Here is a 19,005-nt window from a genome sequence, read left to right as displayed (position 1 = left end):
AGCTCTGTGAGGTCCCATTGCTAAGTTAGTTTCAATGGCGTCGTTAGCAACAACATTGTTAAGCTTCGCCAAGCTGGAAAGCATTAACCGTGTATTTACAGGTCCATGGTTTAATAGTATTGTTGATTTTTTGTCTATCCTTCCAGTCAGGGGTTTATTTCTTTTGTTTCTATCTGCATTTAAGCACGATGCTATCACGTTAGCTCCGTAGCTAAAGTGCTTCACCGATGTATTGTCGTGGAGATAAAAGTCACTGTGAATGTCTATTTCGCGTTCTCGACTCTCATTTTCAAGAGGATATAGTATCCGAGGTGGTTTAAAATACAAATCCGTGATCCACAATAGAGAAAGGAGAAAGTGTGGAATCCAATGAGCCAGCTTGTACCTAAGTTACGGTCAGAGCGAAAAAAGATACGTCCTGCACTGCACTCTAATCCTTCACTCTCACTTTCCTCATCCACGAATCTTTCATCCTGGCTCAAATTAATGGGGTAATCATCGCTTTCTCGGTCCGAATCGCTCTCGCTGCATTGTAAACAATGGGGAAATGTGAGGAGCCCTTCAGCCTGTGACGTCACGCTACTTCCGGTACAGGCAAGGCTTTTTTTTATCAGCGACCAAAAGTTGCGAACTTTATCGTCGATGTTCTCTGCTAAATCCTTTCGGCAAAAATATGGCAATATCGCGAAATGATCAAGTATGACACATAGAATGGATCTGCTATCCCCGTTTAAATAAAAAAAATTCATTTCAGTAGGCCTTTAAAAATAGCTGACCGTTTTTTTCCCCCTTCTCTGGGATTATATTCCCAGTTTTGATCTCGGACGTCTGGTCACTTATAGCATATAATAATATTATATTACTGTTAAGCAAACTATGAATAATAAAACATGTGTCCTTTACCATAGCTACACGTATAACAAAAAAACCGCGTGAAAATCAGTGGTATTCAGTGAGGTAAAATGAATTAAATGCGCTGACAGTTCATTGCTCCTGCCAAATGAATTGCACTGAGTGGAGCGGATCACCACTCCAAGATGGCGGCCACGCGTCTCGTCAGCGCCAGTAGGCAGTAGCGTTCGATGCTGCGTCTACTTATAAGATGTCTATGGTTATAGCGTTAGCAGTGAGTTTACAGCCTCACTGATTTAACTACACAGCAAATAAAAGTCACGTTACTTAGCCAATAAACGTTAGCTTACATTCAAAACTTACCCTTCTTTGTGCATCTTCAAATGTCGAATGAAGTTGGAAGTTGTTGCGTCTCCGTCTGTAATATTCGAACTGCATGTTTAGCATACAGCAATTCGTTTTTTGTTGACCAAGTCGTAGTTTTTATACCCGAACGAAACCAACTTTGGCCAAATTTTTTCTCACTGCCGCATTGTTTGACAGCTCTTGTTTGGTGGTTGTCCTGCAATTTGATTGGATGAATGCTGTGGGATGAAAATAACGTGGATCTAATTTGATTGGCTGTTGTACTGAGAGCACACAAGCTGACAGGAACAATACGCTGATAGACAGACACGTACAAAATGAAAGATACGGAGCGCTCCTGAATAACTTTTTAATCTTTGGGTTTTGGGGAAAGTAGCAAGTCATGTCAAGTCAAAAGGCTCAAGTCCAAGTGAAGTCACAAGTCATTGATGTTAAAGTCTAAGTCGAGTCGCAAGTCTCTTTACATTTTGTCAAGTCGAGTCTAAAGTCATCAAATTTATGACTCGAGTATAACTCGAGTCCAAGTCATGTGACTCGAGTCCACACCTGCTTCCTAAAGTTGTGACATCAGAAATTCACAGGATGTCATGGAAATTTTGTTAAGTTTTTGTACCCGACTGACACCATTTAGAAATGGTATGTGTAAGAATTTATGTAACAGGGTCAATTATGTCTTGTAAATAATGTATTTTATAATGCTTTATTCATCATCATCGGCATCGCAGTCTCGGAAGACCATTGGTTTCCTGTGCCTCGGAGTCAGGTCTTGTCGCAGCGTCTCCTGTGGCTGTGTAGGCCAATTCGTGAGAGACATTTCCGGCCACAGATGTCACATATCCAGACCGGTCCCATAGATGTTGCCGGTGTCGCAGAGCCCTGTTTCTTTCTCTTTTCCCTCTTTGCCTCATGGTGTTGGGCCAGGGTGGTTTCTGACTTGAGCAGTCCGCTGCGGAGTGCCTGCTGCCACTGAAGGCGGTCCTGCGCTGCATCTTCCCAGCTGTTGGGGCTGATGTCAAAAGACTTGAGGTCTTGTTTGCAGACGTCCTTGTAACGCAGCTGGGGACGGCCAATCTGCCTCTTGCCAGTTGTGAGTTCAGCATAGAGGATGTCCTTTGGGATTCGCCCATCGTCCATCCGCCGGACATGGCCCAGCCAGCGGAGACGTCGCTGCCTCAGTAGGGAGCACATGCTGGGAAGCTGTGCTCTTTCCAGGACTGATTGATTTGTGATCCTGTCCCTCCAGGTGATGCCCAGTAGACGCCTAAGGCAGCGAAGATGAAAGATGTTTAGCCGCCGCTCTTGGTGGGAGTATAGGGTCCAGGTTTCACTGCTGTACAGTAGAGTGCTGGTGACACAGGCTCTGTACACCTGCACCTTAGTGCGGATAGTGAGCTTGCTGTTTTCCCATACTCTCGCTGTAAGCTTCCCAAAAGTTGAGGCAGCTTTTCCGATGCGGCCACTGCGTTCGGCATCGAGTGACAGGTTGTCGGTGATGGTGGAACCGAGGTAGGTGAAGGTGTTTACGACTTCCAGGGTGTAGTTGTTGATGGTGATAGAGGGGGGTGGTTCAGTTCCCTGTCCCATCGTCTTGGTTTTGCTCAGACTGATGGTCAGGCTGAAGTCCTGACAGGCTTTGGTGAACTGGTCCATTAGGGTTTGCAGGTGCTCCTGGGACTGTGCTACCACTGCTGCGTCGTCAGCAAACAGCATGTCCCGGATGACGAGTGGCCTGACCTTTGTTTTGGCTTTCAGACGGGCAAGGTTGAATAGTTTACCGTCTGTCCTTGTGTGAAGGTAGACTCCTTCAGTCAGGAAGAGGGAAAAGAAGATCCTAAATAAGGTGGGCGCCAGCACGCATCCCTGCTTGACACCACAGCAGATTTTGAAGGGGTCTGATGTGGACCCATCGAACTGGATGGTGCCATGCATGTCGGTGTGGAAGGACTGGAGGATGCAAAGGAGTTTGGGGGGACAGCCTATTCGTTCAACCAGCTGAAAGAGGCCACTCCTGCTCACAAGGTCGAAAGCTTCCGTAAGGTCAATAAATGCCATGTAGAGTGGTTTTCTCTGCTCTCTACACTTCTCCTGCAGCTGTCTCAGAGAGAAAATCATGTCAGTAGTAGACCTACCAGCTCTGAACCCTGCCTGAGATTCTGGGTATATTTTCTCAGCGAGAACCTGGAGTCTATTCAGTGCAACTCTGGCAAAGAGTTTGCCGGTAGTGCTGAGTAGAGAGATACCACGGTAGTTGTTACAATCACTCCTGTCTCCCTTATTCTTGTACAGGATTATGATGGTAGCATCCCTCATGTCCTGTGGGACAGCACCTTCACTCCAGCACAGACAGAGGAGCTTGTGAAGTTGGTCGAGGAGAGCAGGCTTTCCACACTTGAGGATTTCAGCTGCGATTCCGTCACTGCCAGGTGATTTACCGCATGCTAGGCTGTCAACCGCTTTGCTTAGCTCCTCAGTTGTTGGTTCCATGTCCAGTTCTTCCATTACGGGTTGATACTCAACATGGCAGAGGGCTGCATCGGAGACAGTGTTGTTGCTGGCGTAGAGTTTGGAGTAGTGTTCTACCCAGCGGTCGAGTTGTTTAGAGCGGTCAGTGAGGATTTCTCCCAGTGCCGATTTCAGCGGAGCAGTTGTGTGGTGTAATGGTCCAAGCGCCTTTTTGATGCCGTCGTACATGCCTTTGATGTTACCGGAGTCAGCGGCTGATTGGATGTTGCTGCAAAGCTGTAGCCAGTAGCTGTTAGCACAGCGACGGGAGGCATTCTGCAGTTTCTTCCTTGATGCCCTGAGAGCATGTAGGGTATTGTCACTCGACGTGCATTTGTAGTTGGTAAGGGCGATGCGCTTTTCTTCCAGTATCGGTGCCAATACAGATGCGTTGGCTTCGAACCAGTCATTGGACCTTCGCAATCTTTTGCCAAAAACCGTTAGGGCCGTGGTGTGGATGGTGTCTCGTAAGCCTTCCCAGTACTGCTGGGCAGAGCTGCACTGGGGTAGTTGGTGGAGGGATTCCTCTAAGGCACGGTTGAAGGAAGCAGTTTTAGTTGGATCGGCTGCTTTGCTGCAATCCACACGGGGGGGGTCCTTTAGGTATGGCTCTGTAGATAATTTTTGTCTGCAGTTTGACTTTACAGCAGACGAGGGAATGATCGGTGTCACAGTCTGCACTGTGAAAGGTACGGGTTTGGAGGACACTTCTGAGTTCAGAGCGTTGTGTTATGATCAGGTCCAACTGGTGCCAGTGGCCAGATCTTGGGTTTCTCCAGGAGACTTTGTGGCGGGGTTTGGACTGAAAGTATGAGTTAGTGATGCAGAGATTGTGAAATGTGCAGAACTCAAGGAGACGCTGCCCATTCTCGTTCATTCTACCAATGCCATGGTAACCCAAGCAAGATGGCCAGGATTTATGATCTGAGCCAACTCTTGCGTTAAAGTCACCAAGCAAGTACAGCTGATCTTGTTTGGGGATGTTTCTCACAGTCGCCTTAAACTCATCATATAATTTGCAGTGGTTGGCGGACGCCAGGGCGTGTCCACACACCGGTGGGCCTGCACGCCTTGCCTCTGGGGCCCACTGCTGCTCCGAGATCCCCTACAGTTTAGCCTGCGTCCGCAAAGACGCAGTTGCCGTGCGTGGCCACGAGGAGGCACCACAGGGGTCTTGGTGGTGGAGAGGCTTTGTACCAGCAGGAGGAGGCTTACGCACTCGGCTCCTATTTTCACCCACCCAGGGGCTAGCTGGCGGCGATAGCTGTAAGCAGAGAGTAGCAAGCAGGGGCAGCATGCAGCATGCACTAACTACAAGCACTTCTGCCACAAATCTAACGCACTGACGCGAGCACTCACACAATGCTTTATTATTGTTATAATTACACAAAAGGTGTAAGTTACATGTAAATACCTCGATATTGTTCGATGTTTTGTCAATGTGGAACCATTGTCTCGTTGTCCCTCCTACTGCAATAATTACTGTGACACCTGTCTTTTTATATGCGTTGGACACGCCTTCCAACTTCCCTTTTGTCCACGATAACGGGAGAGGTAGGCGTGCATGCGACGACAGAAATTGTATTGTCATGTTAAGAATTTAAGTTCACTATCTTTGTCATTATTATATTTGTGTAGGGGCTCGACAATGGAAAAAAAAGTTATTGACGACTAGTGTGTATTGTGTATTATCAGGTATGTTTATTTCACTGTTGTACACGCCCTTTTGTCCACGATAACGGGAGAGGGGCTCGACAATGGAAAAAAAAAGTTATTGACGACAAGTGTGTATTTTGTATTATCAGTAAAGAGCAGCTGAGCAATCCATGGTGTTGGTCGTGTTCCATTAAAGCCACACAACGCAGAGGAAAAGACCACCGGTTACATTTACCCAGGGATAACTTACTATAAAAATACATTAACCTCATGATATGAAAGCTTCATATTATGCACTGTACCAGTGACATGCAGTCAGTAGAGGCAGGGGAGGCGGGGCCTCACCTGCCATCATGGAAAGAAAAAAAATGTAAAAACAAAAAAAAATAATTAAATAGTTATATGTATCTAGAGATTATACTAAAGTTATTTTCCATTTAACTTCACCAGTTTTAGATTATTTTTATTTTTATTTTCACATTTGCCGTTCAAATACAGAGAAGAGACGGTGCGGTGATCAGCAGCCAGTTGAGGCACGTCACTGATTTGTGCCTCAACATGGATTGTGCGCAATGACCCGGCTAACTGCTGGCCTGCTGTGCAGTGAGACCGTATTGCTATATGAATTATATTATACATTTCCATAGTTTAGTTAGCTGAGGTATATAATATACAGTGTATTTTGTCAACAACTGTATGTGTGTAACGTATTTTTTGTGCTTAGCATTCATAAAACTGCTGCAAAAGACGTCCTGGCTAAAGCTCGCAGTAATCCGGCCTCCTGATGGTAGAGGGCGGTAGTGATCCCAGAGATCATTCCTCGGCCGCAGAAGAAAAAAAAAAGAAAAAAGTTAGCAATAAGTGCAGTGATTGTTTATTTCCTCTCGCCTGAACTTTTATTAAAAACATGGAGGATTACATATGTAAAATAAAACAGTTTTCTAAACTGGACTTTCAATGGAAGCAGGAGGTAATAATTAAAGGTAGACCAACGCCGGAGCTAAAAGGTTTGCTTTTGACTTCGGGACAGAAGACCCGTTCTTTTCAAACGGTGTGGTACACACGCAAAGGCTGGCTGTGTGGATGTCCAGCAAGAAAGGTAAGACCATAATAATGTTTTTTTAATTAAATGTGCTCTTTTGTGTGCTACAGTTTGTATGTGTAAAGAATGCTGGTATGAGCTTTTAAACATAACCCGTTAGCTGCTGCCAATCACATGGTGAATAATATACTCTTTAGCAGGGGTGTCCAAAGTGCGGCCCGGGGGCCATTTGCGGCCCGCAGCTAATTGTTTACCGGCCCGCCACACATTCTGGAAATACTATTGTAAAAATAAAAAAGAACATTAAAAAAAGTGGAATGAGGCGAAATCTAACGAGAAAAAGTTGCTAAGTTGACACAAAAGCTGCCATGCAGGCTGTTTTTTTTTCTTTTGTCTTTCTTCATTTTTCTTTTTTTTGCCATTGCTCAAAAAAATATATATAATGACAAAAAATCCATGTTATAATGAATTATTTTCAGGGCTCAAATTACTTCAAATATTTCACTTTAAAATGTTTTATGTGGTAAATATTGCATATATTGTGTGGTTGCCATATAAAAACATCAAAGTTTTCTTTGACAAAAGCGCATAAAACAAACAAAATAATAGTTCCAGCATAAAATCGACAGATATATCTGATCTCGAAGTTGATCTCGTAACTTAAGTGTTGAAAGTAAAAGAAAAACCTAATAAAAATGTATCACTTTATGAGTGGGGCAGATTTACTGTAAGCGTTAAATAATTTAAAAAAAATAATAATCTGACTTATTTTTTACATTTTAATGACTGAGACCCTCTATGGTCCCCGGGACCCCTAAAGGTAAAATAAATAAAAAATGCATATATTTTGTTATGGTTTGAAAATGAAAAATATCAAAATGGCCCCCACATGCTTTAATTTTTCCGTGTGCGGCCCTCAGTGGAAAAAGTTTGGACACCCCTGCTCTTTAGGGTTCATATGTTTGTAAATCTGACTGTGATGAAGTCAGTGCCTCACCAGCCATGGACCTCACCGCACGTCACTGCACTGTACATAGAACACGTTAAACAGTCTGAAAAGTTAGACATTTTGTATAGGGCCCCTCTAAAGTAATTGTTGCACGTCTACAAAGACATTGGGAGACAATTAAGTTTTTTTTACTGGCATAACTGTTTTTACAAACATCTTCAGCTGAACGCTGATTGTTCATCCCCACAAAGCACTGACATGGAAATTTTAGTTACCAATATTTACTGTCAAGTGATTTAAAAAATGTATTATTGTAATTTATACTCACGCTGATAAGCATGCAGCGGTTCTCTTTAATGGCTCCCAGCACACCCAAATAACACACACAGGTGACAATGGTACCAGTGACCACCAGGGTGTTAGCCGGATAGATAGACCAGAAGGTTGTGATGAGAGAGGCGAACCTGGAATGCATTCCCTGGAATATGCCAAAGGCGACCACAAACGCGCCACAGAGCTCCAGAAAAACACAAAACGGCATGTTATTTGGTCACAGCATGGCTTTGAATTTAACTCATGGGTTGGACAAAATTGTGGATATAAATTAGTGCTGTCAAAGGATTAATCACACTTTTACATTGTGATCAATCGTTATTATTCGCAGTAAAAGTACTTGAGTGCAAAATTTTAAATAACATCAAGAAAAGCCCCAATATTTTGACACAAACACAATATTTTTGTAAGAATGACATACAGAATTTTTTGTTTTATGTTTTCATTGAATCATTTTGTTGTTCAAAACTTGCTAACAGTTTTAAATGACATGTTTTGTACTTTACAGTAAGTTTGTGTGTATTTTGGAGTGTAATTTGTCACCAGTCGGAGTCTGGTCACTCATCTTTGCACTGACGTATGCATTGACCAGGGGCCTCATGTATTAAGCTTGCCTACGCATATAAACCTGGCGTACACACTTTTTTGCGGCAGAGTTTGAGCGGTATCAAGAGTGAAATGAGCGTGGAAATGTGCAGTGCTTGCGAGGCCGCCTTGATGCATGGGTTTTCCTGAGCTGAAGCCCAGAAGCCCCACCCAGTTTAGGGACCTCCCATATTGACGGCGGAATACAATGATTGGGGTTCATAGCTGTCAACCACATCTGCATACACCAGTCGACAGGAGATATTTTCATGAACAACATAATTTTAAAAATGTATGATATTGTTGCTATGTTGCTGTTAAACTGTTGAGTAAAAGCAGGATTTAAATTTTTTTTTTTATTAATCAGTCCAACAAAATAATACACAATAATACCATAACAATACAACTCCAACTCCAATACCAAACCCGGCACAGCAACATTCAAAATAGCAATCACAGAGCAATTGAGAGGACACACAAACATGACACAAAACAATCCAAAAGTAGTCTTTTTTTTTTTTGGGTGTTTTTTTTGGTAACATCATCTTTTTACTGAATGCACGAATCTAACTTGCATTAGTGTTGTGACCTGTGTCGGACAATGAAGAGGGTGGCTAATTGCATCTTGTTCGAACACCATTAACAGCAAACTATGGGGTGCTAAATGTAAAAATTCAGTCACATTTTTCTAGCAGGTATATTTTTCACATATAGCTAATTTTCATCACATTTAAGTTTAAATTAAATGTTGACTCTGTTATATCTAAATTCATCCATCCATTTTCTACCGCTTGTCCCGGGGTAAACCCAGGACAAGTCGCCACCTCATTGCAGGGCTCACAATGATAGACAGGGTCGATTTAGTGTTATAATAAATGATAAATGGGTTATACTTGTATAGCGCTTTTTTTACCTTCAAGGTACTCAAAGCGCTTTGACAGTATTTCCACATTCACCCATTCACACACACATTCACACACTGATGGCGGGAGCTGCCATGCAAGGCGCTAACCAGCACCCATCAGGAGCAAGGGTGAAGTGTCTTGCCCAGGGACACAACGGACGTGACTAGGCTGGTAGAAGGTGGGGATTGTGTGTTGCCAAACAACCTATCCCCAGGTGCATGTCTTTGGAGATGGGCGGAAGCCGGAGTACCCATAGGGAACCCACACTGTCTCGGGGAGAACACGCAAATTCCACACAGAAATTGAACCCAAGATCTTCTTATTATGAGGCACACGCACAAACCCCTTATCCACCGTGCTGCCTGTTATATCTAAATGTAAAATATAAATATAAATGTTAAATATAAATCTTGAAACGCAATATAAATGTGAAATCTAAATGTTAAATATAAATCTAAACATTACATCTAAATATAAATGTTAATTCTGAACCTAAATGTCATATCTAAATCTTAACATTTAAATCTAAGTGTGAGCATTAAATGTTGAATCTAAACCTAAATGTTAAATATAAACCTTAGACCTAAATACCATCCATCCATCTATTTTCTACCGCTTGTCCTTACGGGGTCGCGGGGGGTGCTGGAGCCTATCCCAGCTGCACATGGGCAGAAGGCGGGGTACACCCTGGACAAGTCGCCACCTGATCGCAGGGCTAGACCGAAATGCTACATCTTAATCCATTTGTTAAAACCTAACCTAAATGTTGAATCCAAATGTGAGCGCTAAATGTGAATTTGAAATCCAAATGTTAAATCTAAATATACATTTTTTATCTAAATCTGAAAGTGAGCGTGAAATCACTTGCCACGTGAAAAAATGAATATTAATAGGAACGCCAATTTTCCTGTAATCCAAGGGTCCCCAAACTTTTTGACTTGGGGGCCGCATTGGGTTAAAAAAAATGTGGCCGGGGGCCGGGCTGTACGTATATATATATATATACGTATATATATATACGTACAGCCCGGCCCCCGGCCACATTTTTTTTAACCCATATATATATATATATACATTATATATATATATATATATATATATATATATATATATATATATATATATATATATATATATATATATATATATATATATATATATATATATATATATATATTAGGGGTGTGGGAAAAAATTTATTCGAATTCGAATCGCGATTCTCACGTTGTGCGATTCAGAATTGATTCTCATTTTTAAAAAATCGATTTAAAAAAAATGAAATTTTTTATAATTTTTTAATTTTAATTTTTTATTTTTTTTAAATTAATCAATCCAACAAAACAATACACAGCAATACCATAACAAAGCAATCCAATTCCAAAACCAAACCCGACCCAGCAACACTCAGAACTGCAATAAATAGAGAAATTGAGAGGAGACACAAACACGACACAGAACAAACCAATAGTAGTGAAACAAAAATGAATACTATCAACAACAGTATCAATATCAGTTACAATTTCAACATAGCAGTGACTAAAAATCCCTCATTGACATTATCATTAGACATTTATAAAAATGAAAAAAAGAACAATATTATCACAGTGGCTTACACTTGCATCGCATCTCATAAGCTTGACAACACACTGTGTCCAATATTTTCACAAAGATAAAATAAGAGATATTTTTGGTTAATTTAATAGTCAAAACAAATTTACATTATTGCAATAAGTTGATAAAACATTGTCCTTTACAATTATAAAAGCTTTTTACAAAAATCTACTACTCTGCTTGCATGTCAGCAGACTGGGGTAGATCCTGCTGAAATCCTATGTATTGAATGAATAGAGAATCGTTTTGAATCGGGAAAAAATTATTTTTAAATTGAGAATCGTGTTGAATTGAAAAAAAATCGATTTTGAAGTGAACCGTGACCCCAAGAATCGACATTGAATCGAATCGTGGGACACCCAAAGATTCACAGCCCTTATATATATATACTCCTCTCTGAGCTGCCACCTTACCGTGGTAGAGGAGTTTGCATGTCTCAATGATCCTAGGAGCTATGTTGGGAATTCCATGCCCCCTGGTAGGGTCTCCCAAGACAAACAGGTCCTAGATGAGGGATCAGACAAAGAGCAGCTCGAAGACTTCTATGGAAGTACAAGAACCGAGATTCAGATTTCCCTCGCCCAGACGCGGGTCACCGGGGCCCCCCTCTGGAGCCAGGCCCGGAGTTGGGGCACGATGGCAAGCGTGTCCCCATGAGGCCTGGCCGGGCACAGCTCAAAGAGGCAACGTGGGTTCCCCCCTCCAATGGGCTCAGCACCCATAGCAGGGGCCATAGAGGTCGGGTGCAATGTGAGCTGGGCGGCAGCCGAAGGCAGGGCACTTGGCGGTCCGATCCTCGGCTACAGAAGCTAGCTCTTGGGACGTGGAACGTCACCTCGCTGGGGGGGAAGGAGCCTGAGCTAGCGCGCGAGGTGGAGAAGTTCCGGCTGGATATAGTCGGACTCACTTCCATGCACAGCAAGGGCTCTGGAACCAGTTCTCTCGAGAGGGGCTGGACTCTCTTCCGCAGTGAGAGGCCACGGGCTGGGATGGCAATTCTTGTTGCCCCTCGGCTCAGAGCCTGCACGTTGGAGTTCAACCCAGTGGACGAGAGGGTAGCTTCCCCCGCCTTCGGGGGGGGGGGACGGGTCCTGACTGTTGTTTGCGCTTACGCGCCAAACAGCAGCTCAGAGTACCCACCCTTTTTGGATTCGCTCGAGGGAGTACTTGAGAGTGCTCCCCCGGGTGATTCCCTCGTTCTACTGGGGGACTTCAACGCTCATATTGGCAACGACAGTGAAACCTGGAGAGGCGTGATTGGGAAGAATGGCCGCCCGGATCTGAACCCGAGTGGTGTTTTGTTATTGGACTTTTGTGCCTGTCACGGATTGTCCATGACGAACACCATGTTCAAGCATAAGGGTGTCCATATGTGCACTTGGCACCAGGACACCCTAGGCCGCAGTTCCATGATCGACTTTGTAGTTGTGTCATCGGATTTGCGGCCTCATGTTTTGGACACTCGGGTGAAGAGAGGGGCGGAGCTTTCTACCGATCACCACCTGGTAGTGAGTTGGCTGCGATGGTGGGGGAGGATGCCGGACAGACCTGGCAGGCCCAAACGCATTGTGAGGGTCTGCTGGGAACGCCTAGCAGAGTCTCCTGTCAGAGAGAGTTTCAATTCCCGCCTCCGGAAGAACTTTGAACATGTCACGAGGGAGGTGCTGGACATTGAGTCCGAGTGGACCATGTTCCGCACCTCTATTGTTGAGGCGGCTAATTGGAGCTGTGGCCGCAAGGTAGTTGGTGCCTGTAGTGGCAGTAACCCTGCTGAAATGATTTAGTAGAGAACATCGACGATAAAGTTCGCAACTTTTGGTCGCTGATAAAAAAAAGCCTTGCCTGTACCGGAAGTAGCGTGGCGTCGCAGGTTGAAGGGCTCCTCACATTTACCCATTGTTTACACCAGCAGCGAGAGCGATTCGGACCGAGAAAGCGACGATTACCCCATTAATTTGAGCGAGGATGAAAGATTTGTGGATGAGGAACGTAAGAGTGAAGGACTAGAGTGCAGGGCAGGACGTATCTTTTTTTGCTCTGACCGTAACTTAGGTACAAGCTGGCTCATTGGATTCCACACTTTCTCCTTTTTCTATTGTGGATCACTGATTTGTATTTTAAACCACCTCGGATACTATATCCTCTTGAAAATGAGAGTCGAGAACGCGAAATGGACATTCACAGTGACTTTTATCTCCACGACAATACATCGGTGAAGCACTTTAGCTACGGAGCTAACGTGATAGCATCGTGCTTAAATGCAGATAGAAACAAAAGAAATAAGCCCCTGACTGGAAGGATAGACAGAAGATCAACAATACTACTATCAGGAGACACCGAACCAAACACTGGACCTGTAACTACACGGTTAATGCTGTGCCGCTTGTCGAAGCCTAGCAATGCTGTTGCTAACGACGCCATTAAAGCTAACTTAGCTACGGGACCTCGTCAGAGCTATGATAAAAACATTAGCGCTCCATCTACGCCAGCCCTCATCTGCTCATCAACACCCGTGCTCACCTGCGTTCCAGCGATCGACGGCGCGACGAAGGACTTCACCCGATCATCGATGCGGTCGGCGGCTAGTGTCTGATAGCGCGTCTGCTATCCAACTCAAAGTCTTCCTGGTTGTGTTGCTGCAGCCAGCCGCTAATACACAGATCCCACCTACAAATAAAATGAAGTGGCGGGCCACATCTGGCCCCCGGGCCTTGAGTTTGACACGGGTGAGTTAACGCGTTACCTTTGACAGCCCTAATAAACAATATTACCAGGATCAATTTATAAATTTAAGCACTTACCCAACACAGAAAGTTGAGAACTATCATCAGAATTTTTAGGCAGTTTACACAGGAGCGATCCATACTTCCTGAAGGAGTTCACAGGGGTTGCTTTTTGGTGCTTTAATGTTTACATTACAATAGTGTTTGATATGGTGACACTGAGGTGTTTTCACTATGGGCACTTGTGACCTATTAAGGCTCCAAGTAAACATTTCAAACCAAGTTTTTTGAATTAGTTTGTTTCAGCTTACTAGATGAGGTTTGATCATTTATTTTTTGTAAATTAGCTAAGCATTTATGAGGGAAGTCACATTCATTAACTTTCAAATGTCACGTTAGCTTAGCCGACACATATTTGAACACAATTATATTTGTATTATTAATTATTATCAATTATGAATTATTTTTAGCCACTATTTATTATTGTTAAATATTGATTTACCTATTTATGTATTTATTTCAATGCCTCAAGTCCCACCCTCATTTTTGCAACGGCAATCCATCTTTTGTTACGAACTCTCTATTCTTTTCTCTCCCTGTGAGAAAATGGTAATATTTAAACAAAGTGATCAAACTATCTGCATGCATGTCAAATCCATTGGAATATTAAACCGCTTCACATTCAAATACTGATTACAACTTTGAATATCAAGAATGCTTCAAAAGTTGGATGCTGTTACCTTAGTCTGTATTTTATTTATGTGTTCTATGGTATGCTTTTTCCTAAACAGATTCATAAAATACAGTCAAATCTGGGTAATAACTCTCCATCGATCTTACCTTAACCTTCCCGCTTCCAGCAGTGTCAAATATCACATATAGGATGGTGAGCAGTATATTCATGTCCTGAACATTCCCTGGTGCTGACTAAAGACTGATAGGGAAAAAGGGAAATAAGGTTGGGGGGGAGGGAGGGGAGGGAGGGGAGTACAACCAAGGTCTCTGTCAACACAGGCAGTCTGAAATTAAGGAGACTATCCCCAATTTTTCCATTAAGGGTCCTTTTAAACATTTAATAATTAAAATTGTACTGGAATGCGGGTGGAATATTACAGTGACTCTGTTCTTATGAAATGTATTAAATTAATAAATGTACAACAATCTACAGAAATATCATTGTGACATATACAGTGGAGAAAATAAATATTTAATCTCCTGTGGCTTTTTTACATTTAACATTTTGGTGTTGTTATTGTTCTGTAATCCTATAATGTGATGTTCACAGAATATTCTATACATCTAATTTTGAAACATAAATGACACTTTGATATGTTTTAATATTAGCAATATACAATCTAATGTATATGTATATCACAGAATATTCAATTATTCTCATTTTGAAAAAAGTTACACCAAATATCAGTAATATACAATCTAATGCATATGTATATAATTTTAACAATAAATCGAACCAAATAAATTGTTTATTCTAATTATTTATGCTTAGTGCATACTGAAATAATGAACTAACAGTCCCTACCCTCAGGTGCATGTCTTTGGAGGTTGGAGGAAGCCGGAGTACCCGAAGGGGACCCACGCAGTCCCGTGACTGGGAGAACATGCATCATATTGTGAGGCACATACACTAACCCCTGTGCCACCGTTCGACTCAAGGTACCCAACTCCTATCCCGTCTACCATGTCTAACGCCTGAAGCCCGTTGAGTCCAGAGACCTTAGTCCTCCACCTGTGTCACCCCCCCTCCTCAGCAGGTGGAAGGTCATCCAGCCTTTGACGTCAAGAAGTAAGGCAGGCGGGGTGCAGTTTCTCATCGCTCCTGGATCTCTCATTCCCTTATAATTGATAAAACACAAATTGCTGATTGTTATTGTAGATTTCCTGAAAGACCAGGAAATCCGCCAGGTGGCGTCAGGGATCAGAAGAGAACATAAACATCATGTGATGAAAGATGGGACGCAGGGTGTGGTAGGAAATAAAGCAAAGGCAGAACTTTTAGGAAAAACATTTGTTAAACTGCACAGCAATGATAATTTGAGAAATTAAGAAAAAGAAAAGAGAGAAGAACTAATTTAAATATTAGGGAAATGACTGATGATAACAGTCATGACTTTAGAAACACGATAGATAAAGGAAAAGACAAGGTGAGTTAGCAGATGATCAAAAATGTATAGGTAACATAGGCAAAGAAGTGGTTTTGAAATTATATAATAGGATACATGAAGAAGGAAAATTACCAGCAGAGTGGAAAGAAGCTGTAGTAATTCCAATATGCAAACCAGAAAATTTGGATATAGTTATGGAAACAATTATTAATGAAAGAGTAGTATATTATTTAGAGTCAAAAGAAATAATAAAAACCTACCAAAGTGGATTTCGGAAAGGAAATAACACAAACAACCGAGCAGTGCAGTTAGAAGAGGAAATTAGAAAAAGACAAATGAATAAAGAAATATAATTGCAGTATTTTTTGACAAAGAGAACGTTTATGATATATTGTGGAAACAGGGGTTTTCAGATTAAATCAAATAAAATTGGAATTAAAGGAAGAAAGTACAGATGGATAAAAGACTTCTTAACAAGCAGGAATTTTTTGTAAAAACAGAGAATTAATATAATATAACATATGAAGTGGAAAATGGAACCCCACAAGGAAGTATAATAAATCCAGTACTGTTTTTTAAAAGGATAAATGAAGTGTTTAGTGAAGTGGAAGGGTTAGTGGAGGTGGCACTGTTTGCTGATGGTGGAGTGATGTGGAAGAGAGGTAGAATTACAAATCATATAGAAAAGGAGATTCAAAAAGCGGTAAATCAAGCTCAAGAATGGGGAACAGCTTGGGGTTTAAGATTCTCGGTTGGGAAAACTAAAGTCATGAATGTTACAAAAAGGAAAGTTCAATACAAGCTCCAAATATAGAAGAAGTACAAGTATTTAAATATTTAGGTATATGTTCCGATAAATATATTAACTGGTCAATCCACATCAGTAAAATTGTGGAGAGCAGGGACGTGCACATGATTATAGAGGGGCAGGGGCTCAAAGTCAGAAAAGGGCAGGAATGTTTTTTTTGGTCCTTTACACAATATGGAAATTAATGTAAAATTAAATGTGCTAATAGGAAGCTAACTACTTAGCTGTGTGTCCTTTGTAGGTAAAAGTGATTGCCATTTCTTTTGTGTCAACAAATTATGGTCATAATGAGTTAATTCACATTATCATAGGCTTGGAAGACATGAAAAGCAACAAAACACTGGTTTATTATTAGGCTATTTTTTGTTAAAGATAAGCACTTTAATATTGAACATTGAACAGTGCAACATGAACTTTGAAAAAAATACAAAAATAAATACCCAAATGGAAAAAACTTAAATGTGAAAATCTGTCCTTCTTCCCTTAACTTGATGAAAACACCATCAAGTTGTAACTTATGGTCTATCTCACTTAATGCTCAGACTAAACAACTGAAACCCAATACAGGGCCAAAAATATGGACCAGGGGCCAGTAGAAGGCTGTATCCTTTCTTTTTTTGGCATTGGGCTGCAGGCATAATCAACATGAATCAAGTTTAAATACAGATGGCAATATTCCTAACAGATAACCTACATCTTATATCCCCAGAATGCTGAAATTATTATTATTATTATTAATAATAATAATAATAATTATTATTATTATTATCATTATCATTGTTCTTCTTCTTCTTATTGTTATTATTATCATTATTATTATTATTATTTTCTGCGATGAGGTGGCGACTTGTCCAGGGTGTACCCCGCCTTCCGCCCGATTGTAGCTGAGATAGGCTCCAGCGCCCCCCGCGACCCCAAAGGGAATAAGCGGTAGAAAATGGATGGATGGATTATTATTATTTTGTTAACCCACACAGTAATAGCAAAGTCACAATAACCTTATATCTAAAACTCTACTGTGAGAGAAATGTGATCCGCCATAAACGTGCATTTTATTTTGAAAATTAACCCGGTGTTTTATTTTGTACATTACTTCCTGTCCCGCACGATCCGCTCTGCTCAATTGATGCGCCGTGCTCCGACGTCCGGCAAAAACAGAAGCTGACACATTGACTAATAGAATAATACAGCGTTTTTCTGAAATATTACCCATATTAGATGCTGAATAAGTGGACAGCGACTAGACCATAACTCACAGGTTCAAGTTGCTCCACTGTCACGTCTGAGTAACCCTGGCTGCAGCCCGCAGATCGAGGAGGGGCTAAACGTTTAAAGGAAGCGGCAGGCTCAAACAACCCGGTGTTACAAGAAAATGTGGAGTTTTTGTACCCCTGTTTTTTTTTTTGTTTTTTTTTTTACATCCCTGACAGGAATTTATTAATGTTGTTTAAAGAAAGAAAACACACACACACACACACACACAGGCAGAGGGCACTTTTTAAAAAGAGGCAAAAAAGGGCAGGGGCTCAGGCACCCATAGGGTGCCATGTGTGCACGTGCCTGGTGGAGAGAAGTAAAAAGGTGTTAAATATTATGAGGGCTTTGAGGGGTAAAGATTGGGGGGCTGATAGACAGACACTAAAAGCAATATATAGCTTTAATTTGATCTGTAATTGATTATGGATGCATCCATCCATCCATCCATTTTCTAAAAATCTGCTTCAAAAACATTACTTAAGAAAATAGACACGATCCAGTCACAGGCATTAAGGTTATGTTGTGGCGCTACAAATTCCTCCCCAGTGGCAGCATTACACGTAGAAATAAATGACAAACCTTTAGACATGAGAAGAGCTCAATTGTCAGCAGTTTATTGGGCAGCGTGGCGAAGTTGGTAGAGTGGCCGGGCCAGCAATCGGAGGGTTGCTGGTTACTGGGGTTCAATCCCCACCTTCTACCATCCTAGTCACGTCCGTTGTGTCCTTGGGCAAGACACTTCACCCTTGCTCCTGATGGCTGCTGGTTAGCGCCTTGCATGGCAGCTCCCACCATCAGTGTGTGAATGTGTGTGTGAATGGGTGAATGTGGAAATACTGTCAAAGCGCTTTGAGTACCTTGAAGGTAGAAAAGCGCTATACAGGTATAACCCATTTATCATTTATTTATTATTTATCAAACTGAAAAGGGTCCAGGCAAGGACATCCAACTCACCAAGTGTTACTAAACTGCCAAGAAAAAGAGAACAAAAAGATGAATAGTTTCTGTTAGGTTAGCTATGGGAGACATGTGGTTGGGGACGTCTCTGCGCTGCTAACCTGTCTCCGCTCGGGATGGTCTCCTGCTGGCCCCACTATGGACTGGACTCTCACTATTATGTTAGATCTACTATGGACTAGACTCTCACAATATTATGCTAGATCCACTCGACGTCCATTGCACCGGTCGCCCAAGGGGGGGAGGGGTCGCCACATCTGCGGTCTCCTCCAAGGTTTCTCATTGTTATCCCATTGGGTTGAGTTTTTCCTTGCCCTGATGTGGGATCTGAGCCGA

The 19,005-nt window shown here is 42.0% G+C and overlaps 1 protein-coding gene across 2 annotated transcripts in view; it reads right to left on the bottom strand.

Moving 5' to 3' along the window:
• Positions 1-14,447, bottom strand: part of LOC133651605 (leukocyte surface antigen CD53-like) — a 28,383-nt gene extending 13,936 nt beyond the window's left edge. For both annotated transcript variants that reach the window (XM_062049584.1, XM_062049586.1), the window contains exons 1-3: positions 14,365-14,447; positions 13,603-13,670; positions 7,696-7,884 (exon numbers count right to left, since the gene is read on the bottom strand). In XM_062049584.1, coding sequence (XP_061905568.1) covers positions 7,696-7,884; positions 13,603-13,665 — 252 coding nt within the window. In that variant the 5' untranslated portion in view covers positions 13,666-13,670; positions 14,365-14,447. The remainder of the gene's footprint in view (positions 1-7,695; positions 7,885-13,602; positions 13,671-14,364) is intronic.
• Positions 14,448-19,005: the final 4,558 nt, after the last annotated feature.

The sequence above is a fragment of the Entelurus aequoreus genome, linkage group LG06 (genome assembly GCF_033978785.1).
Source record: "Entelurus aequoreus isolate RoL-2023_Sb linkage group LG06, RoL_Eaeq_v1.1, whole genome shotgun sequence".
Lineage (NCBI taxonomy): Eukaryota > Metazoa > Chordata > Actinopteri > Syngnathiformes > Syngnathidae > Entelurus > Entelurus aequoreus.
Note: the sequence above shows the minus strand (reverse complement) of the source record. Positions and strands in the feature narration are given on the sequence as shown.